The sequence below is a fragment of the Fusarium oxysporum genome, chromosome VII (genome assembly GCF_013085055.1).
Source record: "Fusarium oxysporum Fo47 chromosome VII, complete sequence".
Taxonomy (NCBI): Eukaryota; Fungi; Ascomycota; class Sordariomycetes; order Hypocreales; family Nectriaceae; genus Fusarium; species Fusarium oxysporum.
The window spans coordinates 1,237,083-1,255,752 of NC_072846.1; the positions used below are offsets into that span (position 1 = coordinate 1,237,083).

At 45.5% G+C, this 18,670-nt stretch overlaps 2 protein-coding genes across 2 annotated transcripts; one reads left to right on the forward strand and one right to left on the reverse strand.

Moving 5' to 3' along the window:
• Nucleotides 1–9,693: 9,693 nt before the first annotated feature.
• Nucleotides 9,694–10,760, reverse strand: FOBCDRAFT_140756 (Chloroperoxidase; the record flags this gene model as incomplete). The annotated part of the gene is made up of 2 exons (XM_054705584.1): nucleotides 9,694–10,338; nucleotides 10,392–10,760. The coding sequence occupies 2 exons, from the start codon at nucleotides 10,758–10,760 to the stop codon at nucleotides 9,694–9,696; spliced, it is 1,014 nt and encodes a 337-aa protein (XP_054561559.1).
• Nucleotides 10,761–12,164: 1,404 nt separating this feature from the next.
• Nucleotides 12,165–14,060, forward strand: FOBCDRAFT_204071 (lipoxygenase; the record flags this gene model as incomplete). Its single annotated transcript, XM_059609103.1, has 2 exons — nucleotides 12,165–12,536; nucleotides 12,600–14,060. 2 exons carry the CDS (start codon nucleotides 12,165–12,167, stop codon nucleotides 14,058–14,060), a joined length of 1,833 nt encoding a protein of 610 aa, XP_059465341.1.
• Nucleotides 14,061–18,670: the final 4,610 nt, after the last annotated feature.

Here is an 18,670-nt window from a genome sequence, read left to right on the forward strand (position 1 = left end):
CAGCGCACAATGTGGCCCCATCAAAGGGTTGGAGAAATAGGTACGCTTTCTGAAGCAAATCCCAATCAGCCGCTGTCAATCGATTGTCTCCGTGGATCTGCTCGTGTTCATGCATGAATTGGACGATCTGCGACTTCTTTTTGAAAGGCTTATCGAGGACATGATACCATGAAGACCACCGCGTCTCATTATCGATCCCTAGTCGCAAACCGATTTCATCGTCCCAGAGCTGGCTATTAAGCGATGAGCAGCGTGCCCAAACAGCCAGACCATGCAGTTTACATAGCGCAGGTATGCCATTAATACCTAGATAGTCCTCATCAATATCCGATCTCGAGAGACGTCTGCGTCCTCTATGTCTTCTGGTGGTGAGGGTCTGAGAGAAGCGAATTAACAGGTCTTCACTAGTGACTTCAGATGCGGCTTCAAGTGCGGCGATGAGGGCTTCATTCGATGACCCGAGAAGGAAGGCTTGAAGGGAGAGGTTGATGATGTGGCCGATGCAGTGGATGCGGCGTTTTTTGGGGTCATAGTCGATCTACCGCTCATCATTAGATTAGTCCTTCAAAAACGGCCGCTAACTTACATTAAGATTCTCTTTCAATCGACGTGATATGGACTCCAGACATGTGTCGTTTGACGTAGCGTTATCCCCGGTGTGATAGCCGAGTTTTGGCATGATTCCGAAGGTCTCGAGAATACTAATAATGAGATCAGCTTGCCGCTCTCCAGAGTTGTTGCCGCGACATTCCGGTAGCCCTAGAAGTGCCTTCTGCAGCTGATAATCCTGATCAACCCATTGAGCACAAACAGCCAGTAGCGCATGACGATGTGGCGATGTCCAGAGATCGGTGGAGATGTGAATAGGCGAAGATGCGATTGCTAGTTTGCCTTTGATCTGATCTCTGTAGAATACGTGATTTTCCCCAATGTGACGCATGGCCTGACGTATGGACGTGATTAATTGATCACCGATGGTCGGATTGCATGCCAAAGCGAGATACTTCAACTCGTTCCATTCAACAGCTGAAAAAGGAGCTCTCCGCCGTGTGGGCAGTCCTATAATGGCCTCATTGTATGCCTGCCGATTGAAAACCTGCCGAAGACTATCCGGTGTAGGAATAGATGCAAACATGGCGGGTAATAAGCGTTGATTCGATGATATTGGCGAAGGCGGCGGCGGCGGTCGAAGCTGTGCAGCATGGCGGTTTTTGATATGCTGTACAGCTGTTGCTCGATGCCCATGACTCCATTTAGGGCATAATCGGCACATATAAAGCACAGTGCCTTTGGTCTTTCGTTTGCGGCCGGCGGCAAGCGGTTTATTCTTATCTGGATACTGCCGATCCATAATAGAAAAGAAGTTTGAAGGCAATTGATCAGATCTCTGAGAATTAGAGTCGCCGATCGACGATAAAATATCGCTTTCTGAAGCCATAATGATGGGTATGAGATGAAAACTATAATACGAAAAGTTTCCAGTATTTGCGATGTCTGGGGCGATAAAAAGCTGTTACATTCAGCGATGAATTGATTTCCATAGAACCTCTTGGTTCGCTATCTAATGAGTGAAAAATAGGTCGGTTTCTCATACCTAGGGTGAAGGGCCTCCGGAGCCGTTGTGCTGAAGAACTTGCTTTTCGGGAAACATCGATGACACCAACTGCTAACCGGAAGTTCGGACTTCCGACGCGCCAGTCAGCAGCCTTTCTGAACGGCTGAGAGACCTTACTTCCGGTTTGATCAATGTATGACCTTTTGGTCCGTTTGATGAGACAAAAGCAATGAAAAAAGCTTACTTCAGTTATCCTGTTTATTCTGTTATCCCGTTATAACAGATTAGTGTGAGAGCTTTAACATGATAACAGAATAACAGAATAAAAAAATATTAACATGTTATACAGAACAAGCAACAGAATAACAGAACAAGTTGCCCATGTATGATACAATGTCGGAGACCGCTATAAAAGGCAGCCTTGCTAGTAGCCCGTCGTCATCGCCGCCACCGCCCGCATTTCCTCGTCTCGGATCCTGGTCTAAGGCCATCGCTAAGCAGTATGATGCCGCTTTAACTTTGGCCTCGACTGCCGATTCGTCCGTTGATGACCTTTACAAGATCATTTGGGGCCAACGACGTTTTGTTATTGCAAGCCTCTTAGATAAGAGGAAAGGTAGGGGCAGGCGAAGGTGGATCGGAAACCATGGCTGGTTCCTTGCAGAGTTGAGGAAAGACAATACATCCAGTGGAGATATCTGGTGTTGCCGGCTGTGCGATGATAAGGGTGCGCCTCGATTTTTCAATGCCCAGTCGACATCATCGGCATCAGCTCATCTTTTCAAGTTCGTGGTACTTGCCATTTCCAGGTTATCACTAACGACTTTTAGAGCTCACAGTTTCATGAAGATGCGCTTCCTGTACATTCCCGAGAAGACTACCTGCAAGACGATGCTCGTTCGGTGAGCAATATTGCCAGTATGGAGGGTCAGGAGCGCGCTAGCATTAAGGCAAGTATAAACAATGCTTGGATTAAGTTAAACGAGTACTATACTCTCCTCGGACGGTCGCCTCTGTTTGCAGCCCCTGTTGTTCGGAATCCGGACCTTGGACTCCGGTGGCTGGAGACCAATTGGACTTCCCCAGAACAGCTACAATGGCTTCGAGATGCAAAGGACGGCATCAAAGTCTATTTTGAGCGTTGGTATTCGAAGAATGGCGATAATGTCTCTGAGAGTGTCTTTATCACGCCTTCGTTGACGCCCCGACCTGAGCAAAGTAGGTTTGAGCAGTGGATAAAAAGCCGGCAACCTAAGCTCTCGGCAACAGGCAGTGAACTCGAACGGTACTACAGGCTCGAACCAGAACAGGTAGATGATCCCATTCGTTGGTGGATCGACCATAGCAATGCTTTCCCACGTTTGAGTAGGTTTGCACTGGATATTCCTGCTATTCCGGCCATGTCAACCGACTGCGAGAGGGCATCCAGTCTTGCGAAGCTTACAGTCAGCTCACAGCGACATTCTCTACTTGGATCGAGCATTGAATCGATCCAGCTACTGAAGAACTGGGTCAGGGGAGGATGTATTACTCTCGGAGGCCTATGCTCGAGTAACAAGGCCGATTAGAATCCGACGGTGGGGTCGTGAGGCCGAGGGAAGCTTCACGTGAGCTACGACATATCAGATATCAATCAATCAATCAAATCAGATCAGATTCGAATGGTGATTTATCAGCTCAGATCAGATTTGGGTCCTAATCTGATTTGATTGATCTGACGGCAGCCCTGCGGTAAGCTAAACAAGACGGCAAAGAAAGAGTTCATGGGTGCCCTCCGGCACAAGGACCCCTTGTTCTGTACGCAAGGGGCCTTAGCACAGCTCTTCTTCTGGCGCTGGCACGTCGCCGGCGAGCCGTCCCCGTCCTTCCGGCGCCGCCAGGACTGGTATCGGATCAAGGTTCTTGTCGGACGGGACCGCGAGCAGGAGCTCTCGTACCCGACGCAGCTACAAGAGACCTGGCGTATCTTCGGCGCTGCTGGCCTTATGGCGTCAAAGAAGACGCACCTCCCGCGCAGGGTAGGCGCCCAGGACGCGGAGACCCACGGCACGTCGATCGCCCAGATCTCGCAGGCCGGCCGCTGGAACCAGAGCGTGCTCTGCCAGGCCTATCTTACGCATCTACCGCGCCAGTTCATGCGTATTGTCGCCGGCTTCTTGGCGTCACCCGGGGACTACTTCCTCGCGCGTGCGGCCCACGAGCCCCCGTACGTCTTACAAAAGCAGCTCTGGCCGTGGATCGAGGAGTGGGAGCCTCGCTTTGAGGCTCGCGCGCGCCGGCAATGCTGGGCAGAAGGTGGCCTCGACGACGACGACCTAGCCGCCGACGGCTTCCTTAAGCTTATGCGGCGCCTGCGCATAGTACTGTTACAGGACCTGGCTGTATTGCAGCCTCGCTATCCGTCGCTACCCTTCTTCGCCTACGCCCCTTTTAACGGGCCCGAATGGGATGAGTTCGCCGTCGCCGTTCGCTCTGACGCGGTAGGGGCTACGGAGCCGTTAAGCCTGCTCGTACAACGCGCGCTGCCAGAGCTTAGCGGTGTGTTAGAGAGCACACGCGAGGCCGTCTTACAGAATAGCCAGCGGCTGGCCATCCGGCTAGAGGCCCGGCTAGAAGGAATTCAGGACGGCCTCGATGCCCTCCTCCAAGGCAAGGTCCCTGTCACCTTTACCGGCCACTTTGAAGCCGGGCCAGCAGTGTCGCTGGCGCCGGCGCCGGCGCCGTCGACAGCCCCTACCTTGAACTTCAATACGGCTCCAGCGCCGGCTCCAGAGCCTCCAGTACCAGGTATGCCCGTCGTTGCAGCCCTGGCCAAGGTCTTTACAGTGCGGGATGTCTGGAAGGAATGGGAGGAAGGGATTGCAGGTCAGCCGGCCGTACGGGTGCTAGAAGAGACGTGGGGAAGCCGCTGGCGCCCGGGGAACGGGATCAGGGTGCAGTTCTGTCGCCGGAAGGTGATCTGGGACGAGCTCTTGGCCCGCACGGCGTCCGGCAAGAGCGAGGAGGAGGCAGTTGCAGAGCTAGAGCTCTTACGCGCCGGCCGGAGCTTGAACCGGCTCGTCGACGAGCTCAAACAGCGCCGCCGGCGGGGCCAGGGCCAGGGCCGGATAAGGGTACAGGTAGGGACCCCCGTGCCCGATGACCCAGGCCCGGGACCAAGGCCGACTCGGGGCCAGGGCCATTGGGGGCGCTGGGCTCGGCTAGGGAGGAGGCGGACCGCCCCTCGTCGACGGTAAGCTGGCCGTCAGGTAGGATCTTTATATATTTATAGCAGTAACTAGTCCATATCTATCTATCTATCTAGAAGGCGTATTCTTTTATTAATTCTCTTTTTTTTTTTTTTTTTAAAAAAAAAATATTAAGGAGCAGCAGGATTAGCACATTGCTATGTCGTAGTCCTTGCAGCGAAGCTTTGGCCCCCAGTCGCTGCACATGCAAATATCTCAGCGCCCGCTTATCTATACAGCGTCGCTCTTGAACCAAACGGACCGCCAGAGCGTAGCAGTCCTCCAGCCCTGGAATTGCATCGATTTGGCTCCTAACCGTCGAGATATTCGCGTGCGCGGCGCCGGGCACTTATCAGATGGGAGTTGTGTAATCACATACGATTTCCCGAAATTACTCCGCAAAACGACCCCACGATAAGTTCTGCTTATCAACCACGTTACTTATTTATAATTATTATAACTTAATTAAAGAAGGTGTTTATATTATATAAAATCCTATAAAAACTCTTTAATTAGTATATAATTTATATTATATTATTTAATACTTATTATAAGCCTAATTTACTTATTATAAGCTAGTTTTAATACATATATATACTTTTTTAATAAAAAATAAAACTTAACCTATTAGTTATTAATAAGACTTTTTTACCTTAATAAGGCTAATATATATTATTTAATTACTAAAAAATATAATAATTAAATTATTTAAGTAATAATATTTTATATTATTTATAAATAAAAATTTAATATAAATTAGCTTTTTTATTTAAAACCTAAATTATTATATATTAATAGCTTTTACTTAAAATATAATATATTAATACTTCAGTAATATTATATTATTAAAATATCTAATAATATTTATATTAAATTAATACCTTAAAGGCAGTTTTTAAGTAATCTTTAAAAATTTAAATTAAACTTAAAATATTTAAAATTTTAATAACTTATATTTAAATCTTAAAATAAGTTATAGTAATTTTCTTAAATTCTTTTAAAGCTCCTATATAGCTATAAACTTTAAACTCTCTTTATATTATAAACTATATTATATTTTAAGTTTTTTTATATAAAATAAAATAATTAAAAATCTTTAAAAAATACTTTCTTACAAAATAAACTATATTTATTTACTAAATTAGTTTTTAAATTTTTATTTAATTTGTTTAAGTATTAAAATACTATAAAATACGTAGTTTTTAGCTATATAATATATTATTATATATACTTATTATATAACGTGGTTGATAAGCGAGTGAGTCAGACAAGCAAGTGAGTCAGCTTAACCTATACCTTAAAAGCTACTTTTAAAAAGCCTATATAAAATTCAAGCTAAGCCTAAAATAGCTAGAATTAAGATATTATATATTTAACTATTTAAAAGAGCTTCTTACTAAATTAAAGAATTGTATTTAATTTATTATATAAGTAAAATAAAAAAAAGCTTATTTACACTACTTACACTGTGTAAATAAGCTTTTCTATATAAAATAAAATAGCTAAAAGTTTAAAAAAAATATTTCTATAAATAAATAGCTACATATTATGTAAAAACAGTTTTTTTAGATTCTTAGCTATTTTATTTAAGGTATCTAGGCACTATAGGGTAGGCTATTTTTAGCTGTACAGTGCGCTGACTCACTCGCTTGTCTGACTCACTCGCTTATCAACCACGTTATAGCCTTTAATAATAAAAAAACTATAATAGGCTATAGTAATTAACCTAAACTAAATATATAAATTACTTAACAAATTCTAGAACTTGAAAAACTTTATTAATAACCATAATATAGATACAAGTGTCATAGTCCTTAGCTGCAGTCTTGCACAGAAGCCGTCAGGGGCACTGTATTGGGATATGGAGCTGACCCAGATGCGGTTGGATATTGTCATGTCACGGATTTTGATGTGTGTAAAAAGATCTTTGGCAGAGTATTATCGTTAGGACTGCTTAAGCTGAGACCGGGAGTAGGCATCTGCTTGGGGTTGAAGTAGTAGACTCCCTTGGCAGGGGATTTCTAAAGAACCTCTTAGTTTGCATCTTCAACCTTGGTGCCGTTCTGGGAGGTGAGGACAGGAATAGCCTGAGAAGGCTGCTGTTGTGGGACAGCCATATTGATATGTGAGTATTGGTAAATAACAAGTGAATTTGGATGTAATCAAGTAATTGATGTGACTGATTTGTTTCTAGAACATTTGAACTGAGCTAATGCGTCCTTAGGTAGCGCATGGACCATAACGTTATGCATCGCCGCTTGCAGGCTCAAAATTCACAAAAAGCCGAAACCTATACTCTTTGAGGGTAACGTCCGATCTTGGCGAGAGCATGATGCCTAATTCTTTAAAGATTCGAGAATGATCCAGCATTGAAAGTGCTATATAATGTTCTACTACTACCTACTTTGCTTTGCAATTGTTAGCTGCTCACGTTAACTGAATATAGGTTTTACTATACTCATTAATTAATAAATAGGTATTATATTTAATATAACGTACATGATAAGCGAGTGCAACAAAAAATCCCGCAATTTACATCTTCTTAATTTAATCAATTAATTTTCAACCACCAAATATGTCAGACCCAAATATTGAGGCTAGGATTCTTCTTGCACGTCGTGCCCTTCAAAATGACTCAAAATTAAGTCTTCGACGCGCCGCAGGCATCTACCAGGTCCGTTATTGGACTTTACATCGCCGACAGAAGGGTACCCTTTCTACGCGTGATTCTATCCCAAAATCACGCAAACTATCTGATCTAGAGGAACAGATCATAGTTCAGTTCATTCTCGATCTGGATTCGCGAGGGTTCCCCCCGCGACTGCGTTGTGTTGAGGAGATGGCTAACCGATTGCTCGCCGACCGCGAGACGCCGCCTGTCGGCAAGCGCTGGGCCTCTAACTTCGTCAAGCGACATAAATACCTCAAGACGCATTTTTTCCGTAAATATGACTACCAGAGAGCCAAATGTGAAGATCCGAACATTATTGGCAACTGGTTTAGGCTCGTAGCGAATGTAATCGCCAAGTATGGCATCCGACCTGATGAAATCTATAACTTTGACGAGACTGGCTTTATGATGGGCGTCATTGCGAGCGGAATGGTCGTCACAGGTGCTGAAAGACGTGGAAGACCAAAATCAGTGCAGCCTGGAAACCGGGAATGGATTACAGTCATTCAGGCGATCAATGCCGAGGGCCAAGCGATCCCCCCGTTCATCATAGGTGCGGGCCAATATCACCTCGCCAACTGGTACCGAGAAAGCAGCCTCCCGGGCGATTGGGCTATTGCGACGAGTCCAAATGGCTGGACAGATAATGAGATAGGCCTTGAATGGCTAAAGCACTTCGACAGGTGTACTACCAAGCAATCAAAGAATCGCTATCGTCTCCTGATCCTCGACGGACACGAAAGTCACCACTCGGTCGACTTTGAGAGATATTGCAAGGCAAATAAAATTATCACGCTTTGTATGCCGCCTCATTCGTCTCATCTGCTGCAGCCTCTTGATGTCGGATGCTTTGGCCTGCTTAAGAAGGCTTACGGGCGAGAAATCGAGCATTTGATCAGATGCTCTGTAACCCACATTTCCAAAACCGAGTTCTTCCCGGCTTTTTACACCGCCTACCAGGCCACAATGACAGAGAAAAATATTAAAGCAGCCTTTAGAGGAGCCGGACTTGCTCCTCTCGACCCAGAAAGTGTAATCTCGAAGCTTGATGTGCAGCTGCGGACTCCGACGCCTGCGGAGGAGGTAGTTAGCCCCTCGACCCCTTGGGTCTCAAAGACCCCAAAGACTATCCTTGAAGCCGACTCTCAGCTTGAATATCTTGAAAGGAGAATCAAAAGGCATAAAAGTAGCTCTCCAGAGTCGATTCTAGAAGCATTGAGGTCTTCTTCTAAGGGAACAAAGATAGTTATGCATAAGGTTGCCTTATTAGAGGCCAGGGTCCAAGATCTTGAACAGGCAAATGAGATACTAAGCCGGCGGCGGAGGGCAAAAAGAACCCGGCTACAGAAAGGAGGAGTGATGACAGTAGAGGAAGGAAGGCAAGTAATTGATCAAACGGATGCTAATGCGCAGGCGGTGGCTGGACTATCGAGAAGTGGTGGTCAAGGAGGGCCTGCGCGATTGAAGGAAAGGCGGTGTGGAGCGTGCGGCAAGACAGGACATAATGCAAGGACCTGTCAGATAGTTGTCGCTATGTCTCTGGAAGAATATAGCGATTAATTTTACTTAATTAATAGTCTGTTGTATTTTTATGGCTATTTCTATCTGAGATGTTGGGATGTTGTGTTGCACTCGCTTGTCTGTTGCACTCGCTTATCATGTACGTTAAAACATTTTATATCTTTTTATATATTAGCTTAATAAAACCCGTTTTTATTATATGCTTTTATGCTTAATAAAAACATTTTTATAACTAACTTATAATATCTATAAGTCTCAAGCGCCAAGCCGCCGGCAAGGCCTAAATAGTATATAATCTATATCACTCTATATTATAACTAACTATATAAAGTAGATTATATTAATAAAGTGAAAATGTATCTAATAGTATAATAATTACTCTAGTTAGCCAATAATGGGATTACGTATTTATGTAAAAAGGATTTAATATAATAAGTACTTTAGTATATATATATATATATATATAAAAGTCAGCCTAAGGGGGCAGAGATATAATAAGTAATAGAGTTAATAATACTAGTATTTAAATACTATATATTGAATTAATATAACTTATATTAATCCTAATTATAATCTTCACAATGCGCTAACTATTAATAGATAAAAGGTCAAAGAAATTAAAGCTTTCTAGAGGAGGGCTATCCCTTTTAAGGGGCAGCACAAACTAGAGTTGGGTCGTTTTCGTTTGTAGGTATTCTAGCTGTCTAGATAGCACGGGGTTACAGGTACGTTGTCTCCTTCTGCTCTTGCTCCTGTTGCTTATATCTATCTGGAAGTTTCCATGGAGGTAAAACGTCAAAGACTGCCACATCTCCTTCAACATCATACAAGTTATGATCGTCCGGCGGGTAAGGCCTTTCAATCTGGTACCCGATGTGGCGCGCCATTCTGTCAATGTAGCTGTTGGCCTCGGGGGAGTAGTATGGAAGCTGTCTCCTCCAGTAATCCTTCGGCCAGTCCTCGTCGAGATAAAACTTTTTAACATCCTCGACGTGCAAGGTGCCCGGTCCATTCTTGCCTTGTCGGCCCAGCATGCCAAACATATTGGCGTACTGGGCAAGAGAGCAGATGGCTCCGCTGTTACCGAACCTGAAATTGGGATTCGTGGCTTTGGAGTCATTATGGCGCCGGTGATGGTGCTCCGCGGTGTCCTCGATAGTCAATGTCTCACCGTCCTTCGAAGCCGAGAGCAGTTGTTTGAGCAATGTCTTATTTAGGTTGACATTATCTCCTACCCTTCGGTCATCGCGAGTCGGAGCTGCGAGACAGTTGATCTTGAACTGGACGGCATCATCAGCGAACATATCGAGGTCGATGCGCGGTCCAGGATGCTCTTTGCGGGTAGGGCCGAGCACAATTTCAATCTAATAGACATGTTAGAGCACTGGCTTCAGAGGAGTTTTGAGAGGTGTCTTACGTTGTCATCCCCAAAGTTCCATACCACACGTGCAGCTTGGGCTATCTCATCGTAGCTAATGTTGCGGCCGGAACGGTTGATGAATCCTCTATTTGCCAGTGTATTGACTCCAGGGCACGAAGATCGCCGATAATAACCATGACCGGAACCATTGGTATGCTTCTCGTAGTAGTGGATCTTCTCATCCCATTCAAACGGCTCCTTGTACGGAACGGGATTGTGGGGGCTAGGAATAAAGAGATCGTTGTGTCCAATGGCCTTTTGTTCCTGTGCCCCGAAAGTCGGGTGATTGGAGAGGGGGGAGGCGAAGGTGAAGGCGAAGGAACTAGAGGCCACAAAAAGCAGCAGAAGATTGATAGTAGGACTCATTGTGAATATGCTGTGTGGCATGGTTTGATGATGCCCAACTTGTAAACCTGATGGAACATAAGCGGATTAAAATGTCCACGCACGTCTTGGCTATTTGAAGGAGATACAGCTAGTGGAAATAATCCTCCGAAATTCCAATATATCGATTTGCGGCTGAGGATCTCCTGTCGCTTGGCTCGCCAATATCACATGTTTGTGGTTGCTGGCTTAATCACATGAAAAGGATAAGAAACGCACGGGTGATTTGTGGAATGGCACCCGCTGTTAAGCCTTTGTAACATAGGAACACAAACCAGACCAGAGTACTGACCATTACGGGACTATGATCTCTCTTGTGCCAAAAGCTCGCGGAGCCATGTATGGATTACAGTCCGTCCGTTCGTCGTCGACGCCCCTAAAATCTTGACTCGACGGCTTTCTTTTGCGAGAACTTTGATTTCTGAATACGAGGCTCGGAGCAGCAACCTAGCATCCCTTGCGATGCTATGACGATTTCAAGTGGGAAGTGAGCATCACGGACAAAGAGAGCAAGCCTTTGGCATGCACTTTTACAAGGAATTTAAGTAAATCTTACGACATAAAGCCTGTTCAGTTGATAGGAAGTGTCTCCTTGTAACCTAAATATAAATATGCAGGACATGTGAGAGCGGGCTGAGAGAGTAAATTTCTATTGGTAGGTTGAAGAATAGGCTCAATGACGCTGCTCAAGTGGTCGTCCATTTAACGTTTCAGCCCTAAATAGTCCAGCAAGTGAAATAGGCTGTATTACGCAAAACCTTGCAGCTCGTAAATGTAAGTGTCAGTCGGTAACATTTGGTATCACAGGACCAGGCCAACGAGCTGGAACCCTAATGTAGGCAAACTCAAAGGAAACGAAACTCTCAATGTCGGGGAACCAATAGGTTAGATCGATTATATTCCGTCCGGAGGGAAATAACTAATTCTATTGGTTCCCCGGTATTTATTGAGTTTGAATGACGGTTGAATAACGTTGAATGGTACACATCCCTGAAAAGAACTCTACATATGCAAACAGAGGGCGTGTTAGATCATAATGCGTCACAGGCTTTTCCGTTGTCGCATTGGGGGTTACTCGTCTATCCCCGGATGTCGCTTGTTCAGAGGCTAGGGTCCACGGCGCAGCATGCCCGTGTTCGGCGAAGGTGATGTGTTGACCTCCGCCATGTCTCTGGACGATAGCACATTAGTAGATAGGCGTGGTTTCCTCGTAAGGAAGGCGTGCTGAGAGGAAAGTTAGGAATAAAAAGTCAACCAGAAAACAAAAAGTCGAGAAGTAGGGGCTGGGATACAAAAACGCGGCCGGGATCGCCATGCTTACCCTCGCCATTTCTCAACCCAGATGAAACATTTAACCACAGCTTAAAGCTTATCGTGTGAGTCAAGATGGTTGCTCTTCTCATTTTCCTCGGGATTTTTACCTGCGTGGAAACCCTTCCTCTCAGCGACAGTCCTTCATCATATATTCCCGAAGAAGTTCCCTCAAGCCAAACCGCTGACATAGGGTTGCCTCCACCTACCGAGTTCACCCTGCCGAATGAGGATGATGAAATCCTGATACGAAAGCTGAATATTCAGAAAACACGAAAGGAGATCCTCTACGGGCCTTCTCTCATTGGGAAAACTTCTTTCTTCATATCTGGTCCCCTGGGTGACCAGATCTCTCAGCGGGACCAGACCCTGTGGTCACGAGATGCAGCGCCGGTGGTACAGGCAGTATCTCATGATGCCGCGGCTGCCCTTCATGATATCCAAATTGTACTTGATCCCCCATATTTCTTAGATTTCTCGTATTCTAACTGCTAACGATGTGACCTAAAGCATGGTGGTCTCCAAAATCTCGATGACTATAAGATCCTGTATCAAGGCCACTGGTCGAGCTCGGTCCCTGGGGGCATTGCAAAAGGGCAGTTCAGCAACTTCACTTCGGACTTGCTGTTTTCCATGGAACGACTGTCTACCAATCCATACATTCTCCGGCGTTTGCACCCCCATGCAGATGAGTTACCGTTTGCTGTCGATTCAAAAATCGTCCAGAAACTCACAGGATCGACGCTGCCATCGCTCCATAAAGCAGGACGTCTCTTCCTCGCCGACCACAGCTACCAGAAGGATTATGTTGCCCAAGAGGGTCGTTATGCTGCCGCTTGCCAAGCTCTCTTCTACCTCGACGATCGGTGCCATCAGTTCTTACCCCTCGCTATCAAGACCAACGTCGGGTCAAACTTGACTTACACCCCTCTGGACGAACCGAATGACTGGCTGCTGGCCAAGGTAATGTTCAATGTCAACGACTTATTTCATGGCCAAATGTACCACCTCGCCAGCACGCATGCCGTCGCCGAGATTGTCCACCTGGCTGCCCTTCGGACTATGAGCAGCCGTCATCCCGTCCTTGCCCTTCTCCAACGGTTGATGTATCAGGCCTACGCAATCCGCCCGATTGGCAATAATATTCTCTTCAACCCTGGTGGTTTAATTGACCAGAACTCTGTCTTTTCCAACGTTGCCGTTCGAAAATTTGCGACCGACTTTTATCCTACTGTCGCCGGCCCAGTCCGTTCGAATTACTTCGAGGCTAATCTCCGCTCGCGCGGCCTGCTCAACGCAACCCATGGGCCTGACCTGCCACATTTCCCGTTCTATGAAGACGGCGCCAGGATTATTAAGGTCATCCGCACATTTATTCAGAGCTTCGTCAAGTCGATCTACAAGTCCGACAAAGTTCTCGCTAAGGACTGGGAGTTGCAAGCTTGGATCGCCGAGGCTAACGGTGCTGCAGAGGTTATTGACTTCCCTCCTACTCCGCTGAAAAAGCGGAAGCATCTGGTAGACATCCTTACGCACATGGCATGGCTTACCGGCGTCTCGCATCATGTGCTGAACCAAGGCGAGCCAGTGACAACGTCGGGTGTGTTACCACTTCATCCGGGTTCGCTATACGCTCCCGTTCCTGGCGAGAAGGGTGTTGTCGATAGCTTGCTTCCCTGGCTTCCCAACGAGCAGAAGTCTGTGGATCAGATTTCTTTCCTTGCTCTATTCAATCGGCCGCAGATCGTCGAGAACAATCGAACGCTGCGGTACATGTTCAATTCAGAGAGCTTGCTTGCTGGTACAGTAAGGGCTGTCGCGGCCGCTAACGAGAGGTTCATGGAAGAGATGGGGCACATCAGCCAAGAGATCAGCAATAGGAAGTTTGATGACGATGGGCTAAGCCAAGGGATGCCATTTATCTGGACCGGAATGGACCCGGGAGTGATTCCGTTTTACCTGAGCGTTTAGTCGTAAATTCACCAACCACGCAAGCTATAAGTACATATACCAGACCTTAAAACTGGTCAATCATAACTTTACTCTCTATCACAATCTACCTAGAATCCCCGAGCTGAAACTGGTCCAAGTTTGAGTCCGCCGCAGCCCAGTGGCGTGTGTCATCCGACCAGCCAGAAGAGAAGACGGCCGAGATGGTTAACTACTGTGGGTATTATATTACTGCCTCACGGATGCCGACTAAAGACCAAACTAAACTTCATTCTCATCCACAACTTCGATTCTTCCATCTTCTCGGCTTTTTTCAGAAAGGAGTGGTATTGGCCTGAAGATGTTATTTATATTGCATAGTAGTGCTGAGTGAAAATATTGCTTAGACTTGATTATTAGTTATTAAGATAAGAGTTCTTCTTAGCTTAATATATCTAGATAATTTTATCTAGGACTTTGAAATACTAGTAATTTAATATATTTTTTAGCTTTTATTACTGCTTTTACTTAATAATTTAATTTTAATATGTAGCTATATTAATATTTAAATAAAGTTCTCTTTAGGCCTAATTATATTATTTAAAGTAAGGTTAGGTTTTTATAAAAGGCTAAAGGAGGTATTATTCAAAAAGTTAAAGTATAATATAATTTCGTTAATTATATTACTTTATATATATTAATATATTATAAGTATTTTCTTTATATAATATTTTTAATTGGTATATATTATAAATAAGTATAATATAGTTAATAAGTAAGTATTATAAATAAGTAAGTATTATACTTTTCCTAGCTTATTATCTTTAAATATCTTAATTATTATTTAATAAGTCTTTATATTATACCTAGCCTTACTATATATATTATAATACTAATTACCTAGTTACTTTAACTTTATTTAATTACTATTTTTTAATAATTTAGCTACTACCTATATATTAATATTTATCTAATTAATTATTTATAATTGTGACGGTTGGGTTTCCAAACAGGTAAACTAGTCCGTACTAGGTTTATGTTTGCAGGTAACGTAGGGCGTGATGCTGAGCGATGCGAAGTGTCACGTCTCTTAATGATCAAGTAATGCGGGTTAGGCTTATTGATGTAAAGATGCTTTATTGATAGCTGGTGAGCTAAGTTCTATCTACTACTAAATGAATGTGTATATATACTGAGGTGTATGCGAGTCGAACGAGGTCGGTTCGACTCTGTCCGTCTTCCTTCGTTATGCGAGTCGAATGGCGTGCGTTCGATTTGTTACAGGGTAAGTGGATGTTTATTGGAGGAAAATAGTGGGGCACCCATCTCACGTGCGTCAGAATGTGTTGGGTCGTAACAATAATATTTCTTATATAATTATAATCCTTTCTTTTTATAATTTAATCTTTTTTATCTTATAATACTAATTTAATATCTTATTTATATCCTAAAGATTATAAACCTTAGCCTTTAATAATATATTTTTATATATTATAGTTATTATTCCTTTTACTAGAGATTTTAAGACTTTTAAAATTAATTCTAAAAAGCTATTATAATAATACTTAATTTAATTATTAAGATATATAAATTAAGATTAAGTCTTAAGAACTATTTTTAAAGCCTTTGAAGCTTATAATATTAATTTAGGTAACCTCCTTAAGAGGTATTAGGGTCTATAATTATATAGGGAATTGATATACGGGCATGACATTTTGGCTACACGGGCATGACTCTTACACGGGCATGACTTTTGTAATATCTGATTGGATAGGACCCTCTTTTGTTAGCAATCTCGGTTCTGCCGATAGCTCTAAATTGTACCAAGAGTTTTTATCCCTTAGTGACTGACGCAACGCTCTCTATTAGATAATTAGCTATCCATTGCTAGTCTCCCAGCCATTGACGATAAAAACCTTCATTATGTCCCAATCCGAGCCTCCTCATAGCTCAGAGAGCAATTCAAGACGCCGAACCCGAAGGCCTAGCCCGAGCGATCAATCACGTCCTCGAAAACGACAGCAACAGACCCGACCAGCCAGGTTCAGCCCACCACTACTTACGGATAGACCAGAGTCAGCTACCAGCACCGCGACAAGTATCGACCAGTACTACGGTATCGGCGACGAAGATGCGCTTGGAAATCTCTTTGCATCTTATCCACAGACCTTTTCAAGCTTTCCACGGCCTCATGGATCGCAGGGGCTCCATGAGCCGCCATGGGAGCTCCGTTTCGACCACGATCGCAGCGAGTTAGAATACCCGTACCAGGCCCTGAAACCGATCTACTACTATCCGCCTCTTCACCACGATCTACCCAACGGCCCCCAACTGCAACAAGGGCCGAGTTTGAATCCGCCTTGAAGCTGGTACGCGAGGTTATTGGGGAGAAGAAGAGATTGACTATTGAGCTCGCCCGGTCGTACGAACGAGTACACCAATGGCGAGAGAGATGGGGTTGGTCACCACTCAACTCAGATGCCTACGAATCCCCTCCGTCATACTCTCCGCCTCGAGGGCTATCTATCCAATCTCCCCAAGCATCATCACCCCCACAAGCAGTCGGATCTTCCCCTTTCCAACAGTCCTCGTCGCCCACGCCAGACCCTATCCCAAATCCACCAATCCCAGGCGACGCAGCACCATCAGCCGAGGTTCTCTTCAACTGGGTGAATACCTTCGCAAAGGCTCATGGATTTGGTATTGTTCGACGAAATGCCTACTCATATAAAGGCCGGAAGATCAGATATTCATTCCAATGCGATCGATTCGGAGAACCCAGACCTACTGAAGGCGTAGGTATCCGACAACGGAAATCCCGGAAGTGTGGTTGCAAGTGGATGGTTGTTGCAGAGGCATTAGAGGAGGATAAGTGGCTTTTACGACGGCACCCAAACCCTGAACACAGCCAACATAACCACGGGCGTAGCATCGGACCATCTGCCCATCCCTCCCATAGGAGGCTCACTACGGATATTAGGGCTACAGTTGAATCAACAAGCCGCAGGGTTGGAATCCGAGCTCGCGATGTGCGGGCTGTCGTCCAGGAGCAACATCCCGAGTCTGTCTTTACACGAAAGGATATCTACAACGCCAGGTCTCTTATCAACCGCGATAAATTGGATGGATATACACCTACAGCAGCACTCATTAAACTCTTCGACGAGAGGGAGATTCCGTATCTCGTCAAGTGGGCGGACGATAACCCAAATCGCCTTCTTGGCCTTGTATGGACCTTCCCCTACTGTCTTCAGATGTGGAAGCGGTTCCCCGAGGTCATCAGCTTTGACAACACGTATAACACCAACCGCTTCAAGCTCCCATTATTCCAGGCAACAGGACAGACTTGCCTAGGGTCGGTCTTTAATGCCGCCTTCGGTTTAATCAACAACGAGAGACGGGAAGGGTTCCAGTTCCTTTCCGAAAGCATTCGGCAATTAGCAGAACAGCACTCGATCCGACAACCAGATATTATTATCACCGACTTCGACTATTCGATGAAACCCCCCTAAACGATCAGTTCCCTGAGGTACAGCAGCAGCTCTGCATCCATCACATCAATTCCAACGTCCTGCTCAGGTCGAAACAGAAGTGGGTCAAGGACTGCAGCTACGATAGCAGCAGCAGCAGTCTTGATAGCAGCGACGAGGAGGCACCTGCCCCGCAGACACAGGCAGAGCTAAGTCGCAAAGACCGACAGTTCATCCACGCGCCAGCAGCCGAGGTTATCCCTCACAGCTACCAAGGGGTTCTTATGATGTGGAAGCTTGTCGTCTTCGCCGAGACTGAAGAGGCTCATGAGAAGGCATGGGTAAACCTTTGTCGAGAGTTTGATGATCAGCGGGCTATCCTGCGATATCTCTATGGAACCTTCATGCCTGTTAGGGCTCAGTGGGCACGCTGCTTCATCCGCAAGTATCGCAACTTCGGCATCCGCGTCACCTCTGGTACAGAAGCAAGCAATAACAACGTCAAGAGCTACCTTCTCAATGGCATGAGCCACCTCTATCGGCTGGTTGAGGCGATGCAGGATATGATAAGGGACCAAGAGCGGGACTTTACCCATGCTAGCGCAGAGGACGAGGTACTAACTGCCCGCGAGTATCTCAGCTTGAGCTCTGAGTACCTAGGTGAACTGCGAACATCGATTTCGCCCAAAAGCCTCGGACTGATCACAAAGCAATATCGGCTAGCAAGGAAAGCGATGCCGACAGGGAAGAATCCGTTCCCTGATTCTCTCGGGGATTGCAGTGAGGACTGCTCAGTTTCAGCAGAGCTTGGTATCCCCTGTTGCCATAAAATCTACTCGAAGATAGGGTCTGGTACGCCTTTTACTAAGTGGGACGTCCATCCACGGTGGCGGCTGAGAGTCAGCCTCTCGAGATCCCTATCGACGGATCCTTGATCCCAAGATCGCCACTGCTCTCCGTGGTAGGCCGAAGAACACTGCACAGGCTGTTCCGACATGGCTAGCTATTGGTACAAGCAGCCAGTCCAGTCTCCAACCAGCCAGTAAGCCAGCAAGCCAACCAGCTAGCCAGGCGTCAGGGCGCAGGCGAGGCCGACTACCAGGGAGTCGGAACAAGTCGACGCTTGCTAGACTTGCCCTGGAAGAGAGCCAACAGGCCAGTAGCCAGGCCAGTCCTTCATCC